The sequence below is a fragment of the Cynara cardunculus genome, assembly GCF_001531365.2.
Source record: "Cynara cardunculus var. scolymus isolate 2C chromosome LG 17, CcrdV1, whole genome shotgun sequence".
NCBI classification, from domain to species: Eukaryota; Viridiplantae; Streptophyta; class Magnoliopsida; order Asterales; family Asteraceae; genus Cynara; species Cynara cardunculus.
Window position 1 is genome coordinate 151,101 of NC_037544.1, and position 25,717 is coordinate 176,817.

Consider the following 25,717-nt stretch of genomic DNA (forward strand, 5'->3'; position numbering starts at 1 on the left):
CTGTATTGAATCTATTGATTATCGAAGGCTGGAAAAAGTTGTCATTTTGGCCGTTAGCTGTAAATCTAACTCTTCTTCAAACCCTTTCTTTATATACACCATCTTGTATTTTTCAACAAAAAATACTTCATCTTTCGGTTCCTCTGTTAAATGGGTGCTTGTTATTCAACAACAGCCCACTCCCGGACAGATAAACAACATCAAGATCGTCGATGGCGGACCTCCAACCGCCCTACTAAGCTTAATCGTACGCCCATCGATTTTAACTTCACCTTTGCCACCAGGGCCGACGACAATCTGCTCCACCAGATTCCTGGTAGGCTTGTCGCTAATGCCTCCTCCACCATCGCCACTTTACATACACAGCAGGGCAAGAAAGGAATCAATCAAGACGCCATGATCGTTTGGGAGGTTTGTCTTTATTCGTATAATCATCATTCAAATCTGGATATAAGGTTTATGTTATCAATTAGGGTTTGGGTTTTAGTTTAAGGAAATTTGTGTCCGTTTCTGGGTTCCTCATTCATAACAATTTACAATTAACACCACCCATCATATTGATAACAATTTACAATTAACACCACCCATCATATTGATAACAATTTACAATTAACACCACCCATCATATTGATAACAATTTAGAAACATGGATCATTAGCATAAAAACATGTTTTTTTTTTTTTTTTGCTTAATGGATACCCAATTCAAAATTCTTTCAAGTTTTGTCTCATTTTCATGCTCTGATGCAATCAGATGCAGGGACGGACAAGGTGGCACCATTTTTCAAATATTGTTCATTGCTTTTTATTTGTGATGTCCTTTGTTGGAGTCTTTTATTGCAACTCTTTTCAAAAACATAATAAATCTAAAATTAAAAGCTAAAAACTAAGAAAATTACATTAACCGGGTTCAAACTCGGGTCTCAGATGGAATAAAAAACCAACTCTATCAAGGAAATTTGGGTTGTCATTGTAGTTTCAAAAAATATACGGTGACATATAATAAATTGATACAGTGACACTTTTCACTGCCCTACAAAATTTTATACTACAACGGAGGAAAGAAAGGTGGCACGTGCCACCACAAAAAACCCCTTGGGTCTGTCCCTGATCAGATGATCAGCAATTTACATGTCTTTTGAATTAGTTTGTCATCATGAGAATGTTGGAATGTTTGTTCATCAGAAATTTAGCTCAAACAGTGATGCAGTCTTCTGTGGAGTATTCGACGGCCATGGTCCTTACGGTCATATGGTAGCTAGGAGAGTTCGGGATTCGCTTCCTGTTCTCTTATCTACTCAATGGATGAATAGCACGAACAGCGATCAGAGTTGTGATAATGAGAACATGAATGCCGATGGAAGCATACCGGAAGAGGAGCTGTTAGAAGAGTATTGGTGTGAACAATCGGATAATGAGGAGAAAGAGACAATCCCGGAGAAGTATTTACCACTTAAAAAGTCTTTACTGAAATCTTTCAAGTTAATTGACAAGGAACTGAAGAACCATCCGTCCATCGACTGTTTCTGCAGCGGAACAACTGCTGTTGGTTTGATCAAGCAGGTATCTTTTGTGAAAAATTTATATATTAATTCCAGTAGTGATATGATTATTAAGCCAATAATCTTGTTGGAAATCATGGAGATACATCACTACTAACTGTCACAGAAAGAAAGCAACAAAGAAAAGGAAGAATGTAAAAAATTAGTGACACAGACGATGAGCTGAACTAAGATGTTTTTGAGTTCAATAATTTTAATATCTGTTCTAGCAAAGTGAAGCCATTAAAGCACTTGTCTTAGTCTCCTAGAGTCTTTTTGGTATTAACTGATACTCGTTAGTCAGTCGTTAAGCTGCTATAGTTTATCTAAGCCATATATGACCTAGCTGATAATTAGACTCTTTGTGGGCATTAAGCATGTGCACTCTGCACATGAGCTTCACTGATACCCGCTGATCACTCGTTCCCTTTGATCCTGATACATTAATTCCGACTCTGCGTTTTGAAACCAAATTCTAGTAATCTGATTCAAGATCAATGAGATTTATACATTCTTCAACAATATATGGGGGTTTTTAGTTTTTGAACAAATGATGTTGTGATCTATTTGGGTGTATACTTATGATTATTTGCCTGGTCAAGAATTGAGCTTCTGTAACCACTCGATTGGAACTTGTTTTTTATAAACTAGTTGTCGGAGATGATATACTAATAAAGAATCGAACTTTTGTAACCAACGATTGGAAATTGAACTAGTTGTCAAAGAAATGACGCTGCATGATTTTTAACATATTCGATTGTGATGTTGATTGTTGCAGTTGCACCTAATTATATTTTTAAATCTTTGTTACATTCATTGTTTATTACCGGTCAGCAAGAGGCATCTTTTGTAACATGTTCAAAGTTTCATGTAGTTTATGTTTATTTTTCTTTTCTGTTCAATAAAGTTGAAACTGTAGACTGGTTGATATAGATAATGACACTATAACCAAGTTTTCCTAGTCTAATTGTTGGGCTTAGATCAAATAGGGGTTTTTTGCCAATTGTTCAGATACTTGTGTACCCAAGATGGATATCAAATTGATCTAAAGTGCTTTCACGAATAATGGACATGGTCTTTCAGGATCAGGATCTTATAATTGGGAACGTTGGTGATTCAAGAGCGGTGATGGCAACCAGAGATGAAGACAATTCATTAGTTGCTGTCCAGTTGACTGTCGACTTGAAACCTAATCTCCCAAGTAACTCATTACACTATCTCTATCTACGTATAATTGTACTTGCAAATCTTTGCAGATTAAAGATTTCTTGAGTAAACATGATGAACCATCATTTGGTTGGTTTTCAGGAGAAGCCGCTAGGATTCAGCAATTTAAAGGAAGGGTGTTTGCATTGCAAGACGAGCCAGAGGTTTCACGCGTATGGTTGCCCAACAGTGATTCTCCTGGTTTGGCAATGGCTAGAGCCTTTGGGGATTTCTGTCTAAAGGACTTTGGTTTAATTTCGGTCCCAGATGTTTTTTACCACCGTGTTACTGATAGAGACGAGTTTGTGATTCTTGCTACTGATGGGGTACCTTTTTTCGGCTATGACTTTTAAGATGTCGGAAAGTTAAAAGGTCTGTTAACCAGTTTGTTGTATAAGCTAATGTTATTTTTGGGACAGGTATGGGATGTCCTCTCAAATAAGGAAGCTGTGGACATCGTGGCTACAGCCCCTGGCCGATCGACAGCAGCCAGAGCGCTCGTTGACTGTGCTACGAGAGCCTGGAAGCTCAAATACCCAACTTCTAAAACCGACGATTGTGCTGCTGTCTGCCTATTTCTTGACCAAAAGCCCAAGGGTGTCGAGAAGGAAGCGAAGAAACAAGATATTGATGTTGTAAATGAGGAGGTGAAGGTGATGAATACGAGGAAGGAAGAAGATAATATCGATGAGATTGAAAAGCATTCGGACAGTAGTGGAGATTGTAATGAGATTGAATTGGCGAAAGAGAAGGTAGCAGAAAAGAGGGTTGGAGGGTCTAAAAGGAGCCTAGCGGAATGCATATCAACCTCGGAGGATGAAGAATGGTCGGCTCTTGAAGGCGTGGCTCGTGTCAATAGTTTACTAAGCATTCCGAGGTTGTTGTCGATGGACAGCAGTTGGAGAAAATCGAATTCAAAGATTTGAAATATGTAAAATTTTTGAAGAATGGTGTGGATGGGATGTATATATGGCGTTGGAATTGGGGTTATTTTTGTATCTGTTGCAGAAAAGAGAAGTCTTGAATATTTTTGTTGGTGTTGTTTGTAGAACAGGAATCGGATATAATATTAAGTCCTTTTTCATCATTTCTTGTACTGTTAATGAACTTGGGCTGGGCATGGCTAAGTCTTTAAATATGGTTGGAACCCATTATGATCCACAACCACAAGTTGCAGTTAAAAATGAGCAGTAAAAAAGGTCAAAATCTTTTTATATATATAAACAGTAAATTATATAATGATATTTTATGAAATGTCACCATCTTGTTACCATTTGGCTTTCTTTTTTAAACTGACAACTTCAAGTAGCACAAGAAACTACTGGCCGCTCTCATGGTATGGTACTATATATATTTTCTTCACTAAAAATGGGAAAATGTAATTAATAAATAAGAAAAGCAGCATTAAATAGATAATGATACAACACAATGAGTTTGGATAACCTATTATACAATCATGCCACAACTAACTATACCCATAACTCATGCTTTTTCTTACATTTATATATACACACACACACATTTGGATCATACGAGATCAGGTTGATTTTATGAAATTATATAAATAACACCGAATCTTCATGATGATAGAAGATTATAGAGGTAAAATCTTATATATATATATATATATATATATATATGGAGAGAGAGAGAGAGAGAGTAAAGAGAGAGAAAGAAAGAAAGGGTGTAGGGTGAATAGGAGCAGAAGATGTCACATCAAGAATGCAGAAAGTTAGTGAAAATGCAAGAACCAAAGCAGCTTTTTAATGCTTACACTCCAAATGATAAATATATAGGAATAGGAAGAAAGGAAAAGGACATTCCCTTTCCCTTTCCCTTCCCCTTCCCCTTCCCCTTCCCCTTCCTCACCACACATATTCATCCTTTCAATTTTATATATCATACAAACACATTAATTGCTACTTGAATCATGTTTTTGGTATTGTATGGAATTTAAATGTTTCAGTTATGCATCAAAATAAAAATAATAATGGTAATGATAATGGTAATAAAACAACACACGTGGGGAGGGGTTAAGCTCAGAAGGTGTTTGATCAACCCCACGTGGGCTCAATCAACCAATCACATAATACCATCTATTCATTATTATTTTAAACTTTAAAGAGGAGAGATAAGTAAACTTTATTATATATAATACGTGATTTATTTAATTAATTTATAAAAAAAATAAAAAAAAAGGAAAAAAGAAATGGAAATCATTTAAAGCTTTGCGTGTATTTGGTGTACTGTTTTTGGAAAAGTGTTCCTCTTTTCTCTACACTTTTTAGTTTAGCATTTTAATATCCAAAAGTTTCAATTATTTTCAACTGTTTATGTTTATGTACAAGCAGATTTCTTTCTTCATTCATTTTTCCATACAAATTCTAAACATTTAATCAATCTATTTTACAACTAATTATATTTGTTGCAATTTTATTTTCTGGGTTTCATCTTTTCCATTTCATTTTCTTTTAAATGTACAATACTTAAATGAATGTATTTGCTACCAAGATTGTGCGAGAAAAGAGTTAAATTGAGAAGCATAAGAAAAAATCTAAACCTTTGATCATCATTAATCTTATACCCACCCATTCATCGTGCATGCTTTACATATGTGATAGAGTCATCATCAAAATGCTATTTCTATGTACATTGCTATATTAGACATGTCTTTAAGCTTTCTCATAATACCAATGATGTTAATATATATATATATATATATATATATAAAAGAGAAAAAGGAAGGGTCATGCAAAAAATTAAACATTTTATGAAAATGCGAAAAGTTTCAATATCATATATAATTTTTTTTGTTTTTTGGGTGTGTTTAATCATTATGATTAAGCGTTTATGCGTTGATAATGCAACATGTGTTTAATCATTATAAGCGTTTATGCGTTGATAATGCAACATGTGTTTAATCATATATGATTATGTGTCTATCATACGTGTACTCATATAATAATATTAAAATTTCTCGTCTTCTCACAAAATGTTCAGTTTTTCATTTAAACATGCCCCTATACATATAATCTTCACACATGAAACTACGACACTCTTTATATGAGAAGCAATGTCTTTATGTCATCCCAATGACATCCTTGGGAAGTCAATCATTTAACACACACACATACATATATATAGGTTTGGGTTCTGATTAGAAGGAAAGTCAACACTACAAGACAATGGGGTTTTAGAGAAGCTTCGAAAACGTATCTAAAGCCCAAAAAAGCTTCTCTAAATGTTAACATAAATGTACCATTCGAAAACCCTGTCTAAAACTTTTACCTAATGTTATATAGGGAAACTTTTTGACGGAAGTGAAAAGTTTCTCTAAACCTTTAAAGAAGCTTTTCAGACTTTTAAATACAAAAGAAAACCTTCTCTGAAGGATATTTTTCTTGTAGCTGGAAAGCGTAAAAAAGAATCTCCACCATTTGTTGAATGAAATGCACCAAGATAAGATGCAGCAGATCAATCCCTGTAGTAAGCGTGGTTCTTGGGTGGATTAAAAGTGATCAAGGGTCAGATCTTTTCTCACGTTTATCAACTTAGCTCTTTTCTCACATGATTCTTCGTCTATATATTGCAAATTCAAAATGGATAACCACATATGTGATTTGTCCTTACATTGGACTTTTTAATGTTGGAGTATGAAATGCATTAGTCGTGTAAAGTGAATCAATAATTAATGTAAAGGGGATTGATTAAGTTTATTTGTATTGAATAGTTTGTTTTAGGAGCAAATCAAACACATGTTCTACAACTTGAGTTCAATATAGATATCCAAGAGAAAGAGACTAACATATAAACGTCAAGTCGCATATGAGGTTGAACCGACTCATCAACTTTCTTATTAAGGGGATGTTTAAGATTGTTTATTTGAAACAACTTATAATTTTCTACAAAAGTCTTTATCAAATAATTATAAGTCAGAATGGTTTAACTTTTTCAAAAACTCTTTATTACCGATTTGGCACGAGTATAAGCTGTTTATGCAAACAACCCAAAGTGTTTATTACAGGTGTCATACGAGAATAAGTCAATAAATTGTTTTTATAAACAATCCCAAACACCTCCTAATTAGTTACATGACATTGACGTATTAGTGATCTTTTGAGCATAGTTACTTGATATATAGTTGATACAACTCTAGCTAATTAAGATATATATCACAACATAATTAATTAAGCTTAATCACATGCAATACTTTTATATAAAACTCATCCAAAGAACTGTTACACTTTTCACACAATTAACAGTTTTTGAAAAATGCATTTGAAAATCCATAAAATTGAAGTGAACACAATATCATCAGCCAATGAGATGGAAACAATTGATAAAAGATTATTCTCTTCTCTTTTTTGTCTTTTTTAAAACATAATTCTACATATTCTCTAAATTTCTTTTAGCTGGCTTTATTTTCATGAATTAATTAGTGCTCATTCTTGTTATGGATGAAGAGCTATTGATTAATACTCTCTCTCTCTCTCTCTCTCTCTCTCTCTATATATATATATATATATATTATTTTGATTGTTTCATATGTATTAATTAATTAGCTCTAACATAATCGCATTAATTATCCTTATTGTATCTATTTGTATATGTGTCTTGTTGCATATGTGTGTATATTTATGGATAGATAGATATATTTATTGTTTTATCACAATGCATAGTGACATTGGTACACACTTTATAAACAAGTACTGTAGATATCTGGGACATACTGTAGTTACCACTTCCCTTTGAGCTATTGTTTGTTCATGTAAATATTGAAATATATATATATATATATATAGATGTTGTATAATTTATGTGTGTGGGGGCATGTATATATGTATCCCTTCAGCTTCCACACACCCTTCCCTGTCCTAATCATTCTTCTTCAGGTGGTTTGCCTTCCACTCCCTTGCAAATAGTCTCTCACAGTTATGGCGGATCTGTGTTTTCAGGATTTTAGGCTTCTTAATTTGGGGCAACATATAGGTTAAAACCCTAACTAGCTTACCATCTTCAAGATTCAACCAAGAAACTGTCTTTAGATGTTGGGTTCTTCATCTTGCTCACAACATCATCATCAAGAACAACAACAACAACAAGAAGTTCATTTACAAACAGATCCATCCCCACCACCGCCACCGCCACCGCCAGGAACCGCCGGTCAGCTACACCACCACCAGATCCAACAACATCAGCATCAAGAAGTCGAGATGGTGAGCAGGTTAAGTAGCTACACCCCACCATCTATCTACTTACGTCAACTCCTCTCAAGCTGTGCCCAGTCCATTTCCAACTCCGACTTCGCCGCCGCCCACCGTATCACCACCATCCTCTCCTCCAATTCTTCCCCTTACGGCGATTCCTCGGAAAGATTAATCCACTCTTTCACCAAAGCCCTTTCTCTTCGCATCCGTCTCCACCTTAACCTACCAACGCCTTTTCCCATCAAAGTTAACAATTTTTCTAATAATTCTTCCTCTAATTACCATGATCAAAATGATGATGCGATTCTACAATCATCATATTTATCACTCAATCAAATAACCCCATTCATAAGATTTAGTCAGCTCACTGCTAATCAAGCTATCTTGGAAGCCATTGATCAACCCCAACCACAAAATCATTCTTTTACTTCTTCTCCTCAACCTCATGATATTCATATATTGGATTTCGACATCATGCACGGCGTCCAGTGGCCGCCGTTGATGCAAGCCATCGCCGACCGCCACCATCCTCCAACCCTACGCATCACCGCCACCGGCACCAACCTTGACATCCTTCGTAGAACCGGAGATCGTCTCTCCAAGTTCGCCCATTCACTCGGTCTCAGATTCCGATTCTTCCCCCTCCTACTTCCTGACCAAACCAACAACCACCACACCGTCGACGACGTCATCAACCACCTCTCGGCGGTTCTCCTCCTCCCTAACGAAATCCTCGCCGTGAATTGCGTCCTCTACCTCCACCGCCTCTTGATCGACCGAGATAAACTCTGCTTGTTACTAAGAAAGATCAAGGCCATGAACCCTAAGGTGGTCACCTTAGCAGAAAGGGAAGCAAACCACAACCACCCATTATTCTTGTCGAGATTCGAGGAGGCTTTGAGCTATTATACTGCCATCTTCGACTCTCTAGAAGCTACGCTGCCACCAAACAGCAGGGAAAGAATGGAGGTGGAGCAGGTGTGGTTTGGGAGAGAGATTGCAGACATAGTTACAGCGGAGGGAGAGAAGAGGAGAGAGAGACATGAGAGGTTTCTATCGTGGGAGATGATGATGAGGATCGCTGGATTTCGGAATGTTGCATTAAGCCCATTTGCTCTTTCACAAGCCAAGCTGCTGTTGAGACTTCATTATCCATCTGAAGGTTATAATCTTGAGGTTGTCAATGATTCTTTCTTCTTGGGGTGGCAGAATAAACCCCTTTTCTCTGTTTCTTCTTGGTATTAATCAACTCTATACATCTTCATCATATATAATCGATATTAATAAACATCTTACATACATGATACATGCTTAATTATGCATACACATGGCACTCTCACATACATATATATGTGCATAATTAGTTCTACATACAAGAGGAAACCCTAATTAATAATTCAACCCTAGAGACCTCACTACAGCATGGTATTCAATCTTACATGCAAATCTTAATATATATGCTGTTAAATTTGCATGAAAGAAAGAAAAAAACTAACTCAAACAGGTCTTTGAAACTTGACATTCTTCAATTCTCCTCTCTTGTTCCATGGTCTGAAATGAGATGGTGAGTTTATGTATGTACATGTGTATATATATATGTATAACACATGACACATCTTATATACTTAGATAGCTCTAGTTATAGTATATATAATTAGAGATTCAGTAAACCTAATCCACTGCAAGGCAACAAATAGCTTAGTATAAGGTGGACTGCAATTATAAAGGGAGTATATTAATTAGGGGATTAAGTTGGGGAGTTGATTAAATTAATGAAATAATAAAGTTGTGCCATTCGGGTTTTAGTGGCTTCGTTTTTGTTGATATTATTCTATGCATGTTAATGTTATTAGCACATAATTACATATTATTTCAATTCTACCTCATTTATTTTTATTCTCCAAGTCTTTCGTGTTTTTAACCAAATCTTTATATATATAAAAATAAAACTTTTATTACGAATTGAGAATTCTCAAATGGTGAATTGTAGTTGAGTTTTAGTTGAATGATCTTAACAAAGTGAAGTGTATAAAAAATGTGGATTAGATGCATTTGTGTTAAATCATGGGGTTTACCTCATTGAAATTTATAACCATTGTTGGAATCAAAACTAACCAAATGGTAAAAATTACAATGCAAATATAAAAGTTAAACCAAGGATGATGACTTGACAACATGATGTTTGAGTGTTCATCAAATCTAAAATAAAGTTGACTTTCATCACCTCATATTGGTAGAAAAATGATAGTTTGGGAGAAGATGGTGGATATATAAAAACATGATGGAACTTTGAAATATATAACCATGATTTGAAATCAAAACCAATCAATTAGTAAATTTTTTGTACAAAACAAATGCAAAAGATATATTTTTTTGTTTAACAAGAATTGTGATTACTGCAGTACTTATAATAATAAATGTAGTTTAAGTATCTATTATATCACTTATAAATACAGAGAATGAAAATGTCGACTCAATGACGTGCTTTCATCTGATGTTAGTATTCTCCAAATTGTGATTTATGGTGTTGGACGGGACATTATAAATATAAATACGATCCCGAGTTTTCAGACACATCGCACTTCCACTCGAGTCGAAGTTTTTACATTTTTTTCTTAAATTGAGTTTTGATCAACACACAATGCATGGTGTCAAACACTAGTCTGAATGAATTGGAATGGTTAGTTATAACGACCAAATTCCATTCATTAAATGTGATTCACAATTCCGACACCACATATGGTGAAATTTGAATTTCTTGGGTTTTAGTTAGGAATTCCAATTCTTTTTTCTTATGTCTTATATAAGAAAGATTATTCTTCCCTTATATTTACTCTAATCAATTATATCCTGCATATAACACCACTAATAACAGTACCGCCACTAGCATTGTCATCACCACCATAACCAATGCCGTCGCACCATGAATACTGTCATCGCCTCTGCCACCTCCTGCTCCACCACTACCATCGATGTTGCCACTGTCGATGTCACTGCCACCACTATTGACATCGCCATCATCACTACCACTATTGTTGTTGTTGCTATCATGATACTCATCACCACATCCACCATGATGATCAGCTCTACCATCAAATTTTATCATTATATAGTATTTTGGCTAATTATAATTATTTAATAAAATATCTGAAGTTATATTAGCTTCAACGGATCAAACAAATAAATTTCATTTAATTTCCTGTCAACTAAAAACATGCATGGTCAAACTTGATTAAATTACATTACAATTAATCCTTAAGATTTCAAATTATATAACAAATTTCGATTCTAAGAGAGGTTATTTTGTAAACCAAATGTCACCTAGTATCCTTACAACCATGACCATTTTTACGTGTCCCAAGTGAATTTGGATCTTTTCGAGAACTTTTGACAAAATATTGAAATATGATACATAAATTGCAATGGAATACAATATTAGTGATATAGATTTTAATTTACGAGATTATTTAAAAAATAAAATAGACGGAATTAGTAAGCATTGAAAACAAATTAAAGGGTCACTTATGCTTAAATAAAAAGGTAAAACATATATGTTGTAATTTGTGAAAACTTTGGTGATATGAAAAATGTTTACAAAGAATGAAAACATAAATGCTTTGTAAATATATAAAATTAGAAACTTGTTGATGGATGGTGGGAGAGAGAGAGAGAGAAAGAGGAAGGTTTGTCAAGTTTTTGATAAGAGAAATATTAATAATTAGGGTTCTTGTTTATCAAACAAATGTTTATTGGTTTTTTAAATTATCATCGGGTTTTGTTGTCAAACATCTTAATTTTATGAAATAGTTTAGGAGCAAATAGATGGTTTTTGACAAATAATGAATATAAAAACGATTATTTTTATTTAAAAATCACGACTTACATACATATATTTAGATATAGAAAGTAGGGTTGTTTAAGAATGATAGGAAAGCTCATTTTTATAAGTGAAAAAGGGGATTTGTTTAAAAAGATGAAAATCAATGAAGCAATAAAAAAAAAGAGTAAAATAATAAAGAATTGCAATTGATGTTGTGGTTGTGGTTGGGAGTTTGGGAAAGGCCTAAAATTATGCCTCTTGTCTGCTAAACAAGACTATGAAAATTAGGGATCCTTTGCTCCCCCCTTCTACTTGTCCCTTTCCTCCTATCATACTTCACCCTCTCTCTCCCTTGTCTTCAAAATTTAAATTCAAAACTAATAAAACTTTCATGTATAAAAATTAAACATAATTAATACTGAAATAATTTTTGTTTAAAAATAACAATGTATAAAAAATGAAGTGCAAACCAAGCCTGTCAAATATCATTTAATTAAGAACCTTAACTACACCAACAACTTTCAAACTTTAGCCATATTCATTATGACTATGTATTATATATACTTAAATATGTTTAGTTTTTATTTCATTCTCAAACTTCAGTCATATATATATATATATATATGTATGTATATATGGATGTATAGATATAGGTGGTATGATTGATTGTAGACAGGGGGGTGGGGATATAGTATAGTAGTTGCTGACAAATGATAAGATGGTTTACTAGCAAATGTGAGATCTCGCACGCAAGCTAAGGCCAGCCACTGCCATGCACATGCCCTACTGCCTACTGCTACACACCCATCTGTCTACATCTCTTTTGTCTATCTACAACATATGTGCAACCACCATACATCTCATCTCATTAATTCATACTCTCCTACTGCAACTGCACATCCATCGCCCTTTTCGATTCTTCTTCACAATTCCCACTTCCACTCTTCTTCATTTCCTTCCCCCCTCTTCACATATCAATACATACATGTACCACCTGCATGCTTCTTGATATTTCAAAGGTTTCACTTGGAAAAACTACTTCCATTCCATATCTCAATGTTAATTAATTCAATTCTCTTTCCATCTTCGGTTGTTATCTTTTAGTTTGAAAGAATTTAGGCCTAGAAATCAGGGAATATGAACTAATTTACATTTAAGTTTACATGTATCAACATCAAATCATGTTTTATTATTCTGTTAATGCAAATTAAATATATACATTCTTTTCATATGTTGCCAAATTAAGAAACCTTGGGATCAAATTAAATTAAGTGAAATTGGAAAATAATTAATGAGTTTGGTATAAATGCAAGTAAAGGTGAAATTATAATGAAAAATATAACACTAATTAATTTGTAAAATTATTTAAATATTTATAATTACAATACATTAATTAATATTGTACTAAAGGTCTCTAATATAAACATAAATATAAAACAAGCAAAGATTGCTAATGTAGTTGGGCGTATACCATATCATATCATATCATATCTATGGTGTCTCACCTCAAAAAAATAATGAATTCATTATCTACTTAATTTAATGTAATATACATATAGTAAGATTAATTACTAACTAATTAACATGTATAGTAGACTTCTAAACTGGTTCCTACATTATTGTAATACGTCCTATCTATTAATTAATGTTTTTGTTGTGAATGTTCGATTTTTTTTATCATTGCAGTGTTTTGTTGTGAAGTTTTTAGATGTAAGTTATGAGTTAGTCATATATTATTTAATATACCTTATCGAACAAACACAATGACATACGATTTAACAAATAAGTCCTTCATACCATTAAGGTTAATTAACCGATGGACTAATAATCAATCAATAATCGTGTTAAACAAACACAATTTACGCCAATGATTTAACAAATAGGTCCTTCATACCACGAGTAGTTAATTACCGCCATGGCAGGTGAAGTTGCAACCATCACATCATCATTCATTCTTGCTACACACATTAATTCTCAATGATTGGTTTAATTTAAATTTCAAGTTGGATGCTATTAAAGTGGTTCGAGAGTCTTCAGCTAAAACTGAACTAAAGTATCTAATGATCTTTAAATTAAGACCGTTTAAATTGACAATCCCAAATTACAATTATGTGGTTTATAGTTTTCACGTTACGGTTTATGGTTTATGATTTATACTCTTTTTTCAAACTGTATTTTATAGTTTGAGTTGTAGTTTTTTAATTATGAAATCATGATTCTAACTAAATCGTATATAACATGTGTGAGAAAACTAGTAGGACGGTAAACATGACAAGTCAAAGTGATGTTTGATCTTGCCAAATGATGCTTGATCATATCGCTACATAAAATCACATTTTTAATCTCGATTTTCGTTTAAATGTTGGTAAAAAAAATTCCACCCTAGTTTGTTGATGGCAAAATTCCATTTTTACCAACTTCTTTCTTCGTAATTTTATTAATATATTGATAACATTATTATTTGTTTATACTTTAATTAATAAAAGATACTAACTATTTAATTTTTGGATGTAATTAATTTTATTAAGATTTTATATTCCTCGTTAATTATATATATAAATGATAGTTAAGAGTTATATTGAGAAGGATAAAAATATATCTTCATTTTTGAATCAATCTTAAATGAAGATCAACACTAATAAGATGTATCATATTAATTCTCATATCAAGCATAATTCATGAGATGAGAGTGAAATTAAAAGCGAAGAAGAGTCCATATTTCTTCTTACGCTTATCATTTTAACTTTTATTCTCACACAATTTTTTGTTATACATACATATATGTACATATACATACATATATGTATATATATTTACATTAAAAGATGTCAGATAATCAGAAGCAGTAGTAGCTGAGGAGCGTTGAATGTTGATGCCATATTCATGACTCATGAGTAGATTCTCTAAGTTTTTATTTATTTATTAAAACAAGCTGTGCAGGCCCATATCTTATTTGCAGCCCAATTGCCAAACAATGGCCCAGCCCATCAAAACAAAAGAAAACCATCATTTATTAATAAGAATTTTTAAGTAGAGATGGCCAAAATTCGTCACCAGTCGGGTCTCCCGATCACTGTTATCGTAACTGGTCCCGGTCGAAATCTTCAGACTCGGTCAAGATTACTTATAACCGGTCCCGATCTCAGGCGGGGCCCAAACCGGTAATTGTATTTTTTACATAATTTTCTTTAGATTTTTTTATAAAATACAAAATTGTTATTATAATACACTTGTAAAAAAGTAATTGGGTCAATCAAATACACACTTAAAAAATACGTTTTATTACAATTTTATAATTTGTTTTCAATCACATACACTTAAAAATTTAAAAAATACATGTAAAAATATATCAATGTAAATATATAATCCTAGAAAAGAGTTCATTCATTTTGAAGTTTAAGAAGAGCTTCAACGTCATCAATGTTGGGCTCATCATCATCTTCAAATTGTGAGTAAGTGTCGTCGATATTAGTAGTTGGGGGAATTGATAGGTTCATAGCATGTTCATTTTCTTCTAAGATTTCTTCCACATCTTCAAGCTCCACCTTTAGTGATGTCGTGTGTTGAGTTATTTCGGAGTGACACCTCAAGGTTGAATTTCCCTCGGCAATAAGGAAAGCATGACACCTTTTGCATTGTGCCTTCCTTTTCCCATTGACGAGTAAGACCATGTTATAAGAATTCCAAGTCTCATATTTTCTTCCACGGTCGGTGATAACTTTGACAATGCTTTCGTTGGATGCATCATGTTGGGCGGCCATCTTGATTCTTGAGTAAGTAATAACACAAAGAAGAAAAAGAGAAGGAGATGAGAAGTAAGAGTTGTTAAAAACCAAAATCAAATACAAGTCGAAATTGCAAAATATAGTGAGAATCATGAATGTTTTTTGCGTTTGTGAGTTGATACCTCCACCATTCACCATATGACTTATATGTAGTGTATAGAGGCTTAAAATGACAAAACAAACCGGTAAAATGGCAAAAAAACCCGGTGATAAGACTATTATTTCAACGCCTATAAACGGTAATATTGTTTTGAAAAAATCAGGTTGGGCTAGGTTGGTCTCATAACTGGGCCGGATTGGGCCTTCATTTCCGCCTAAAAACGCAACCGCTCCCAAATGGTCACAGATGGGGCTGATCCCAAATCTGTTCTAGTTCCAGGCTGGGCCGAGCCCATTTGGCCATTCTCCGTTTTCATGTTATTAAAGTTAGAAAAAGAAAAAAATTGTCCAAAGCCCGCAAATAAGACCAACTGATAACATTTTTACAGTTAAAGATGGAGTTGAGACTTGGGGGAATTTGTAGAAGCAAAAAATTTGTATAAAGTATTTGTCATTTTTTGAGTTGATTTCAATTTGGGCTATGGATTTAAACATCTATTGACAAATTGTTGTAGTGGGTAAAGTTTCGATGATCATCTACATGTTCACGTCATTTGGTGTGGCGGTTTGTTAGCATTGGTTGGTTGTGATTGGTTCTCGTTACGTCTGTTTTTAGTCAGAGTCTTGACTCTTTTTTTGTCAGATGTTGATATGTTTTTTACATCTTGTAGAATTTGTAGCTTTCATTTTTTTACACTCGCCTTTTCTCTTTCATATTATCGTCTTGTATTTCAAAAGAATATTTGTTATATTTATTGAAATAGGATTTTGAAAACCTATTTAGTATTTGTGACTCCTCTCTTAAAATAATAATAAATCAAATAATTCTTAACATATTAGTAAATGAACTCCTCTTTTATAAAAAAGTAATAATTAAATGCGTTTGGTTTACTTATAATTTATTTGGTTAGCTATAGCCTATAATTTACTGTTTGGTAGTAGATTAATGATATAAAAAATGACTTATTTAACAAGTTTATAAGAGAAAGTTTTATGTAAAATCGATATTTTTCTTTCAAATATAACCCCACACAATTAAAAACATATTATATATATATATATATATATATATGAAAAAAATCCTTCCAAACAAACTTTTTAATTTACAGAGATAATTTTATGTATCTACAGGTTAATAATAAAAGGATGAGGTGACATGATTTGGGTTGTGTTCATCAAGAAATAAAGAGGTTTTTTTTTAACAAAAATTGCTGACATTAATCAAATAAAGGTCGGCCTGGGCCTGGTTAAACACCCCCCCCCCCCCGACGGCAAAAAGATCATCCCCTCCGTATCCATTCCTCCATCGGAGAAAACTCTGGCGGCACTCAAAGATTCAACAACTACTCAAATGGCATCATCCAGTAGTGGACTAACCTTCAAGCTTCATCCACTCGTCATCGTCAACATATCGGATCATCACACACGTGTCAAGTCTCAATCTCAACCCCCCACCGCCAACGGTTTTGCTTCTGACGCCACCTCCGCCTCTTCCAATTCGCCCCCTCTTTCTTCTCCTAGGGTCTTCGGTTGCGTCATTGGAGTTCAAAGAGGACGTACCGTCGAGATCTTCAACAGCTTTGAACTTCTCTATGATCCCTCCACCCATTCCCTCGATCGTTCCTTCCTCGAGAAGAAACAAGAACTCTGTGAGTTTCAACTCTAACAGTCTAAGCTTTTATGCACTTGTTTGTATGCATATTCTGAGACATATAAAGGTTAAATTTTTTTGTCTTTCATAGCTTATCGACTTCTAGGGTTTCGCCTTCATTTTATGTTAGGGTTTTTGTTTTCATAAGGCAATCGGTGATGAGGTTTTTTCTGTACCATGAATCAATATGTGGGTTTGTGTATGAAACAGATAAGAAAGTGTTTCCCAACTTCTACATCCTTGGGTGGTATTCTACAAGTGCAGATGCAGAAGAATCAGATATGCACATACACAAAGCTGTAAGCACTATTCTTTAAAGCTAAATTTCAAATGTGTGAAATATTATAACATTTTATGCATTTAACTTGTTTAGAAGGTTGATCATCAATATGTCAAATGATATTTCCCTTTGAGCACAGAATTCGTTTATTAATGGCTTGCAACTTGAATAAGAGGAAACAAAGCTAATAAATTGATCAGACATTCTTATTCATTAGTTCTTCTTTTTTCCAACCCTCCTTATTAAGGTTTTCGTATTTTTCTTGCATTGAAATTGACTGGCTTGTGTTGGCTGTTATCCCAGTTGTACATGTCCACATGTGCATCTTGAATCCTACAGGTTCTGATTACATGTATTTAGTAAAGAAATTTTAACCACAACTCCTTTAACAGTGATGTATCATGGCAACTAGTTATTACCAAGTATTATTTAATTGACGCGTTTAAAAGTGTTCCAAGCTGTCAGGATGTGTGTGAAGGTCAGCATGCCACATAGGCCTTCTGATATCGGAATCTTTTAATTGGACAACGTGTCACACAAATTTGTTAAAAGGATTTTTGTTTTGTCAAACTGGCTAATGATAGCTTACATTGTTTTCTCTATGCAATATACCATTATTTAAACATGATGATTGTGGTTGTAACAGTTGATGGATATCAATGAAAGCCCTGTGTATGTTCTTTTGAATCCTTCGATCAATCATGCGCAAAAGGATCTCCCAGTAACTATTTATGAGAGTGGTATGTTGCCTAACATTATAATTCCCTAATGTTTTGTATATGATTACCCACATATTCTGTCTTGCTGATGGTATTGCATGCAACTGTTATTGCTGTCATGCTCCTATTGAAGTGGTTATGTTTAAGTTTGGTAATATATATATATATATATATATATATTTATTTGCCGACAATGTTATTATGTACAAATTTGTCTCTCTTTAGCAACCATGTTTGTCATATTAAGTTTATCTTTAGGTTGTTCTTGGCAATTTGTTCTATCACATGGTTACACTTAAAAGTTATAAAGGGTGGTAGGCTACCATATGTTTTTGTAGGCGGCAGACCAATATCTATGTACATGCTCAGTTATCTTGAATTATGATACTGCAAATGACCCATTTTAAACAAGATGACAAGTCGATGAATGGTCTAAGGTACTAGGCTTATCGATTGGGTACTTCTTGAGTTCAAGGTGTTGGTCCTACACTTGTCATTCCTTGATAATCAGTTGTTTCTTATGTGATTGGCTGATAAGCTATCAAGCTCAAATGGCTCAACAGGTGAACCAGCTATTTCAGACACGTCTTGGGCACAAACACAATAAAGATGTGTCACATGATGGATTACACTCTCTCTTCCCCTGTTCTGTATTATGATATAGTAAAGAAATGACTAGGATGCTGCTTTACATGGAGATGATTACATTTCTATAATTATATCTATTTTTGGCTTTCCTTATCTCTAGATGTGTCTCAGAGACAGCTAGAATATTTCTAGCGTACGTCTAATGTCTGATGGAAACTTTGAGACTAGATCACTCTGTTATAGTTATATGTGCTATCAATCATATTGTGACTGATCCTTGTTTACAAAAATATATTTCATGAAACCTTAACTTGAATTCATATCTCATATTATTTTATGTAGAGCTAAAGATGGTATCAGTCATAGATACCTAAATAGTGGTCAATTATGCTTTGTGTGTGATCGTGGGCTATGCAGTACATGTCATGGATACCTTGATAGTGGTCATTTATGCTTTGTGTGTGATCGTGGGCTATGCAGTACATGTCATGGATACCTTGATAGTGGTCATTTATGCTTTGTGTGTGATCGTGGGCTATGCAGTACATGTATGCATACATGATAATTTGAATTATTTGTTGCAACATGTTAAATATCTGCATGTATTTCTGTTTATGTGTAATTCTACATGTTAAGAAAACGATCTATTCTCGTAAGGAAGGGAGAATTGCTTGCTATAAGATCTATTATTTAAAACTAGATGTTAAAGGATTAAAGTTATGTAGATCATAGGAGACATACATGTTTCAAATGCGCCATAGGAGAGTGAAAAAGAAAATCCACAAAAGCTAATGAACTCTTACTTTGTTTCCAAAGTTCCATTCTTGTCCCGTGACTTCAGCATATAAGCTGACATTTTCCTATTGCTATTGCAAATGGATAATTATGTCTATAATCACTTAAAATTCTATTGAGTTACTCTTACTTGTAAACTCACAAAATTTGCACTTCATTTAATTTTCATGTTATTAAGTTAGATGCTAATCCCTTATTTATTTTCACTGTGTAATTAGATATATGTACAAGTAAGCATGTTTTCCAATCTCAAGTAATTATTGATCATTAAGGAAACTGGGAGGAACTGTTGGAACTAACTGATTCTAGTAAGAATTAACAAGTCTTCTTTTGGGAAGCCATTTTTCTGTTCTTACTAGAAGAGAAGTTGATTGCATCAAAATGACTGAAATTCTTGGTCGGGTGTAGGCAATATCCAATCTATAAACTTCAGTTTGTAGAACCTTAATGGGCGTTTGGTGATGGAATGGTTTGGAGGGATTTGGATTTGGAAGGATTTGGAATGTTTGGTGTGTTTGGTTTTTAGGATTTTGAATGGAATTGAATTCTATTCTTTATAAATAATTTGTAAAAGAAATTACAAATAGTTATAAAAATAATTTGGTTACCTTATTATTAATTGATTATTGGAAAACAAACGTTTTCGACGTATTTTAGAACATTATTATGTACAAATCCTTTGAAATCCCAACCACCCCCATGGGATTTCAAAATCCCATGTTTGAGGGATTTGAAAGAAATCCTAGGATTTCAAATCCGAGCAATCCTGCAAGCCAAAACGGGATTGGAATGGATTTGAATTCCAAATCCCCTCAAATCCTTTCCATTCCTGCAAAGCAAACGTGAACCAAGTGTAAAGCCACATCCTGTATGCATATGTATGTGCACAGATGGTTAAACAGTTGCATAAGCTTTAGACAAATAATCCCTTGAAATTCTCTAAGGTTAATAAGTATATGTCTGGTATCTCGTTTGATGCAAAATAAAAAGGTTCAAATTTGGATTCAAGTTTCCCCTAGAACTCCTCTACCAAAGATTGTTTCAAAATCCATTTCTAACTATTAGAAGCCATCTTATAGACATGCTTTTGATGGGAAAATGTTCTTGTGGGAAAGTGCACCTATTCTATAAATATTTGTGAAGTATTGAAGTTCCATATTTGAAATTCGATATAAGAACAATACCATCTTACATTACCATTTTACAAATTTATTGTTTGTCGTCAAGAAGATTTCATTTTAACTTCCCTTCTTGTTAAACTTGAATTCCATTGTTACTTACGAAGGTTTTTTTGTGCATCTCGTTAGTAATACTAATTTTGTAGTAGGGGACAGTTAAAAATCTTAAAGGAAGTGTTATTCAAGTCTTAAAGGAAGTGTTATTTAAGTCTTCAAGTTCAAGTAAACTTTTAACCTACCAACAACAAGACATGCTTAAACTACAATTCCTTTTCATGGAATCATTGATGAAAAAATCATCAACATCTATGATCTATCTTGTTTGTTTTTCCAACCATCATTCATGGTCCCCTCTCCTCATCCAAGAGTCCAACATGCCTAAACTTTATCCCCCTTGTTTCCTGCCTGGTTGCTGTGCTACCATCCCATTGGGTGATGAAGGTTTGGGGAAGAAAACCCTCAGACTGCAGAGACCTTAGAGCCAAAATTCTGAATTCTGATCTCTGTAGTAAACAGTCAATATAAGTTCACAACCAGCACAACATCAAAATCATCAACCAATTAAATGGTAAACCCTGCCAAAGAACTTTTGCAGCTCCAAAGACGGTAACAACAATGGAATTTGCAATTCCTTATGTTCCCAAAATATCATGCACCGATCGTTTGAACTCTTCCCTTTTCCATTCATTTTCCTTCTTTTTCGTCAAATTTTGTGGCAACCTTTCTGAAAAGCATAGGTCAATGTTTTTTATACCTCACATACATACACCTTTCCAGAATCCGGAGTCTTCATGGGAAACAGCCACTCTTTTCTTTCGAGTAGAGGTCAAGTCTGCTTACATCTCACCTTTCCTAGTCCCTACCTCCGAGTAGGATATATTGGGTTATTTTGGTTTGGTTTGGTTTAGGGGCTAAAGTGATTTTGCTGTTATCAAGTCACTGGAAGGAAAAATGTAGGCGGAAATGAGGTATTTGAAGCAAGATAAGAGGTGAGTAATCTCATGGAGTTTTCTCTAGTCTTATGGTTCATCTACAATATGCCAACTCATATTGCCTTTCGGGCTATTATCGCTTTGAAAGCGATTTCATCAGTGCTGCCACCTGAAGACCTCATTATCATCGTCATTGTGGCATGTATACTCGTGTATTAACCTTATTCATACCTTCTAGAGCTTTGACAACCCTTCTGCCACCATCTGACATGGTTCATTGTTGCTTCTTGATACCATTTAAGGCACACTAGTCTTTAACCTGTCATGGCTTTAAGGCCTGCAACCTGCCTTCATAAAGTCGTTATCTAGTCTTGTGCTTGCCAACGTTTGTATCTTCCACTAGATTACACAATCATGCAAATCCATTGATTTGGAGGTCTATTGATGCATTACTTGCTACCAAATTGAAATTAAGAACAATTACGGGTTCGTAATCACACTAGCAATTCATATTTAGGCTATAGGATTCAAGGGATCCTTCTCAAAACCAAAACCCAAAAATGAAGAACACTTTTGAACAAGGATTGCATAAATAAAATTCAATTGAAATTCAATCATAAAAGTCTCAACAAGATTCAAAGCAAATTAGCTATAATCGCATCACTAGAAATAGAAACTTAGCCACTCATAATCCTATTTTGAAACAGAAATTGAACTTACAAATGGTTGAAATGAGGAACAATGAAGAACTCTAATCAAGAATCTCCAAAAATCGACTCCAATGTCTCATAGAATCTCAAATTCGGATTTGTGTTTCTCACTTGAAAATCGATGGATTCCCCCCATGACAGCAGTTAACAATCGATATTTATAACCCCCCCAACAAACCGTCGACATCCACTTAAAGCGCACACACAGGGGTTGCTGGCGACTATGGAAGCAGCTAGACCCTCTTGAAAACTTGCCCGGATGGAAATCAGGGTCGAAAACAGTGACTAACGCGGGTTGGAAGCGGGTAGACTCACCGGAGAAGTCGCAAGGTGAAAGATTTGGTCCCGAAACAGTGGGTAAAGCGGGAACAGGTGCGGCTCAAGCCGCCGGAGAAAATCTCCCGGATAAGAAACCGAATGGGGACTGGGCTACATGAACGTTGGATCTGGACTTGCTTCTCTCACTTTTCTCCTTTTTTGGGCTGCGATTAAAATTGTTTGCTGCTGTTGCTTACTGCGCCAACCAAAGAGAAATAAAAAATAATAAAACCTAAGATAAAAGGATATAAGACGTGAGTTATTTTTAAACCTAATTTGATTTCTATGTTCACCACATGGTGTGTTTGTGAAGTATGCCCAGCCTTATAGATCTTTGAAATATATGCTCTACTTGTATTTAAAAACCATTCTTTTGACATCCATAAATTATCAATCACAACCAAGATCAACGGGAGTCCACTAGTTATTAAAACATAATGAAAATGCAAGATATTTGATTAAAAAATGAGTTCAATTGCGTGTTTATCACTTAAGTTACTAAATGTCTAACATGTCATGAGTAACACTTTTATGCATATCACTTTAGAATTTACACTGATGCTTGATCTTATTCTGATATGGAATTATGCCAACTCAAGAGTTGCACGTCATTGATGGGATTCCGCAACTTATTTTTGTACGCTCAAGCTACACTATAGAGGTTCGGCATAAATGCTTGTTTTTTTTTATTTTACCTCTTTGAATTATACATGGATTAATGGTTCTCCAAATATTTTCCTTCATTGCTCCAGACAGTAGAAGCCGAAAGAATATCTGTTGACCATGTTGCGCACCTTAAACCATCTGATGGAGGTTCAGCTGCTACTCAATGTGAGTCCAGAGGTTCTTCCGGTCATGGTTGGAATTATGTTCTATATCTTAGGCATTTTCAGTCAAAACTATTAATCATTTTATCTATATTCTGTAGTGGCGGCTCACTTGACGGGCATACATAGTGCTATCAAGATGCTTAATAGCAGAATTAGAGTGCTTCATCACTATCTTAATGCTATGCAAAAAGGTAGCTTTCTTGTTCTAAATCATGCATCCATGTACAAAATGGGGGCATAGTGAGATCATAAAGAATTTTAAAATATATTTTTGAAGTTGGTATTGCATCTTTTATTTGTATTAGTTGGGAAACTGTTTCCCTTTGCTTATGTCAGTAATTGTGTTCGATAAGCTACTGCTCTATTAATAGTCCAACCCACTGCCCTCCATTCCCCTGGCACACACGTCTCCATAAGACGAGCGACGGGGTTTAGCATCCACTTGGGATAACCTTTCACTTGRATACGATCTAAAACGATTCCACATTCAAGAAACAATCAGACCCACTCACTATCTAATAAACCGGACTGGCTTATTATCTGAATGAGATCGGAAAGAGAGGAGGTAGGCCTGAAATGTGCGATGCCCGATAATTGTGCATGCATTAGGAGCTCTCCAACTGTCCTTATAGGCGAAAGCCACCTCCTTGACAGATTACGGAGCTACCCAGCTTCTCTTAATGCCAAGTAGTAGAAAAACCCCACCGGGCAGGGCTTTATAGAGCTAAATGATTCGAACTTCTTTCTGCTCTAGCTCCAACAAGCGCGAAAGCTGTTGCTTCTTGCTTTCGAGCCCAAGCCTATGGCACTATGTACCATTTGTTAATTCTCCATTTTGGTGGGAAACTTTGTTTCACTTGGGCTTGGAAAAAAAAGACGCTAAGAATATTTTAATCTCTTATGCAGGTGAAATTCCTTATGAAAATTCATTGCTGAGACAGGTATCTAGTCTCTTGAGGAGATTACCTGCTATAGAGTCGGAGAAATTTCAGGATGACTTCTTAATGGTGAGAGCTTTTATAAATTTAATTTCATTTCAAGCTTGTGAGGTTATGTGGTTTGAAACTTTGGGTATGTCACATAATTATTTTGACATTTATACGTTTTTGTCTGATGAATGCGTCATTCTGCTACTTGTTTTGTAGGAATACAATGACACGCTATTGATTAGTTATCTGGCCATGTTCACCGATTGCTCAAGGTATGCTTCACACTTATGTGCGAACTCTTGTGTTTTCAATAACTTGATTTGACTGAATAAGAATTGGTAATAAATGAATGTTTTTGGGAATCATGTGGATGGACATGCTGATATCTGTAGCTTTAAACTGTAAGATGGATTATTTGATGGGAATTATTGGTGACATGATATGTATGTTTGTGTGTGTTGCAGCACGATGAACGATCTAGTTGATAAAATCAACGTGGCATTTGACAGGCATAGTCGGAGGGGAGGACGTACGGCCTTCATCTGAAAACAAACAGTTAATGGAATTTTTGTTTGTCTGGGTAGAGTTGAAAGTTAAGTAATTGGTTGGTTTTTATGAAGAAGAAATGGTGGACTATAGTTTTAGGTTTATTATATCATCTTTGTCATGTGGGTGTGTTGATGTGATTTAGAAATTATAAAACCATTCATTGTTCATCCTTTTAAAGAGCAGTTTTTGTGAAGGGAAAAAAAGGGTTCTGAGAACTCTCATCACTTCGTTCATGTGGAAGTGAAACAATACTTGTATTATATACATATATATATATATATATATATATATATATATATATATATATACCAAATGTTGCATAATCTAATTCTAAAACAACAGCGGTTGTATGGTGGAAAAAACTTGTTAAAATAAAAAATTCAAATGATCTGAAAGAAACACGTATATACCTGATACATAATAAATACTTTTATATCCCTCATAAAAATCAAACCCATCCTATGCAATATTTTATTAGAGGACAAAAGATTTCAGTTTTGAGGCATCTTATTTTTCTCTTCAATTTATGCTTAAAATATAATATTCTAACACAAATAATACATAATTTAGATATTTTCTTA

General features: G+C 34.3%; 3 protein-coding genes across 5 annotated transcripts; all 3 read left to right on the forward strand.

The window, feature by feature from the left end:
* Positions 1 to 3,833, forward strand: LOC112500605 (probable protein phosphatase 2C 66). Of its 3 annotated transcripts, none has more exons than XM_025104115.1 (5): positions 1 to 411; positions 1,185 to 1,562; positions 2,624 to 2,741; positions 2,849 to 3,072; positions 3,166 to 3,833. In XM_025104115.1, the coding sequence occupies exons 1-5, from the start codon at positions 151 to 153 to the stop codon at positions 3,670 to 3,672; spliced, it is 1,488 nt and encodes a 495-aa protein (XP_024959883.1). In that variant the 5' UTR covers positions 1 to 150; the 3' UTR covers positions 3,673 to 3,833. The 3 variants fall into 3 exon arrangements, with proteins under 3 accessions (XP_024959883.1, XP_024959884.1, XP_024959885.1); XM_025104116.1 differs by having other exon boundaries at positions 366 to 411; positions 1,193 to 1,562; XM_025104117.1 differs by having other exon boundaries at positions 366 to 411; positions 1,202 to 1,562.
* Positions 3,834 to 7,791: 3,958 nt separating this feature from the next.
* Positions 7,792 to 9,198, forward strand: LOC112499818 (scarecrow-like protein 18). Its single transcript, XM_025103095.1, has one exon. It carries the CDS (start codon positions 7,792 to 7,794, stop codon positions 9,196 to 9,198), a length of 1,407 nt encoding a protein of 468 aa, XP_024958863.1.
* A 7,732-nt stretch (positions 9,199 to 16,930) lies between these two features.
* LOC112500310 (COP9 signalosome complex subunit 6a-like) lies at positions 16,931 to 25,369 on the forward strand. The gene is made up of 9 exons (XM_025103761.1): positions 16,931 to 17,306; positions 17,519 to 17,607; positions 18,235 to 18,328; positions 23,428 to 23,489; positions 23,581 to 23,659; positions 23,757 to 23,849; positions 24,565 to 24,665; positions 24,804 to 24,859; positions 25,052 to 25,369. Exons 1-9 carry the CDS (start codon positions 17,009 to 17,011, stop codon positions 25,131 to 25,133), a joined length of 954 nt encoding a protein of 317 aa, XP_024959529.1. The 5' UTR covers positions 16,931 to 17,008; the 3' UTR covers positions 25,134 to 25,369.
* The last annotated feature ends 348 nt before the right edge of the window (positions 25,370 to 25,717 follow it).

Coding starts and splice junctions, on each gene's coding strand:
- LOC112499818 (XM_025103095.1), top strand. CDS start 7,792: ATGTTGGGTTCTTCATCTTGCTCACAACATCATCATCAAGAACAACAA.
- LOC112500605 (XM_025104115.1), top strand. CDS start 151: ATGGGTGCTTGTTATTCAACAACAGCCCACTCCCGGACAGATAAACAA. Junction 412..1,184: donor ACGCCATGATCGTTTGGGAG/GTTTGTCTTTAT, acceptor TTTGTTCATCAG/AAATTTAGCTCAAACAGTGA. Junction 3,073..3,165: donor TGATTCTTGCTACTGATGGG/GTACCTTTTTTC, acceptor TTTTTGGGACAG/GTATGGGATGTCCTCTCAAA.
- LOC112500310 (XM_025103761.1), top strand. CDS start 17,009: ATGGCATCATCCAGTAGTGGACTAACCTTCAAGCTTCATCCACTCGTC. Junction 17,608..18,234: donor ATATGCACATACACAAAGCT/GTAAGCACTATT, acceptor TGGTTGTAACAG/TTGATGGATATCAATGAAAG. Junction 24,860..25,051: donor ATGTTCACCGATTGCTCAAG/GTATGCTTCACA, acceptor TGTGTGTTGCAG/CACGATGAACGATCTAGTTG.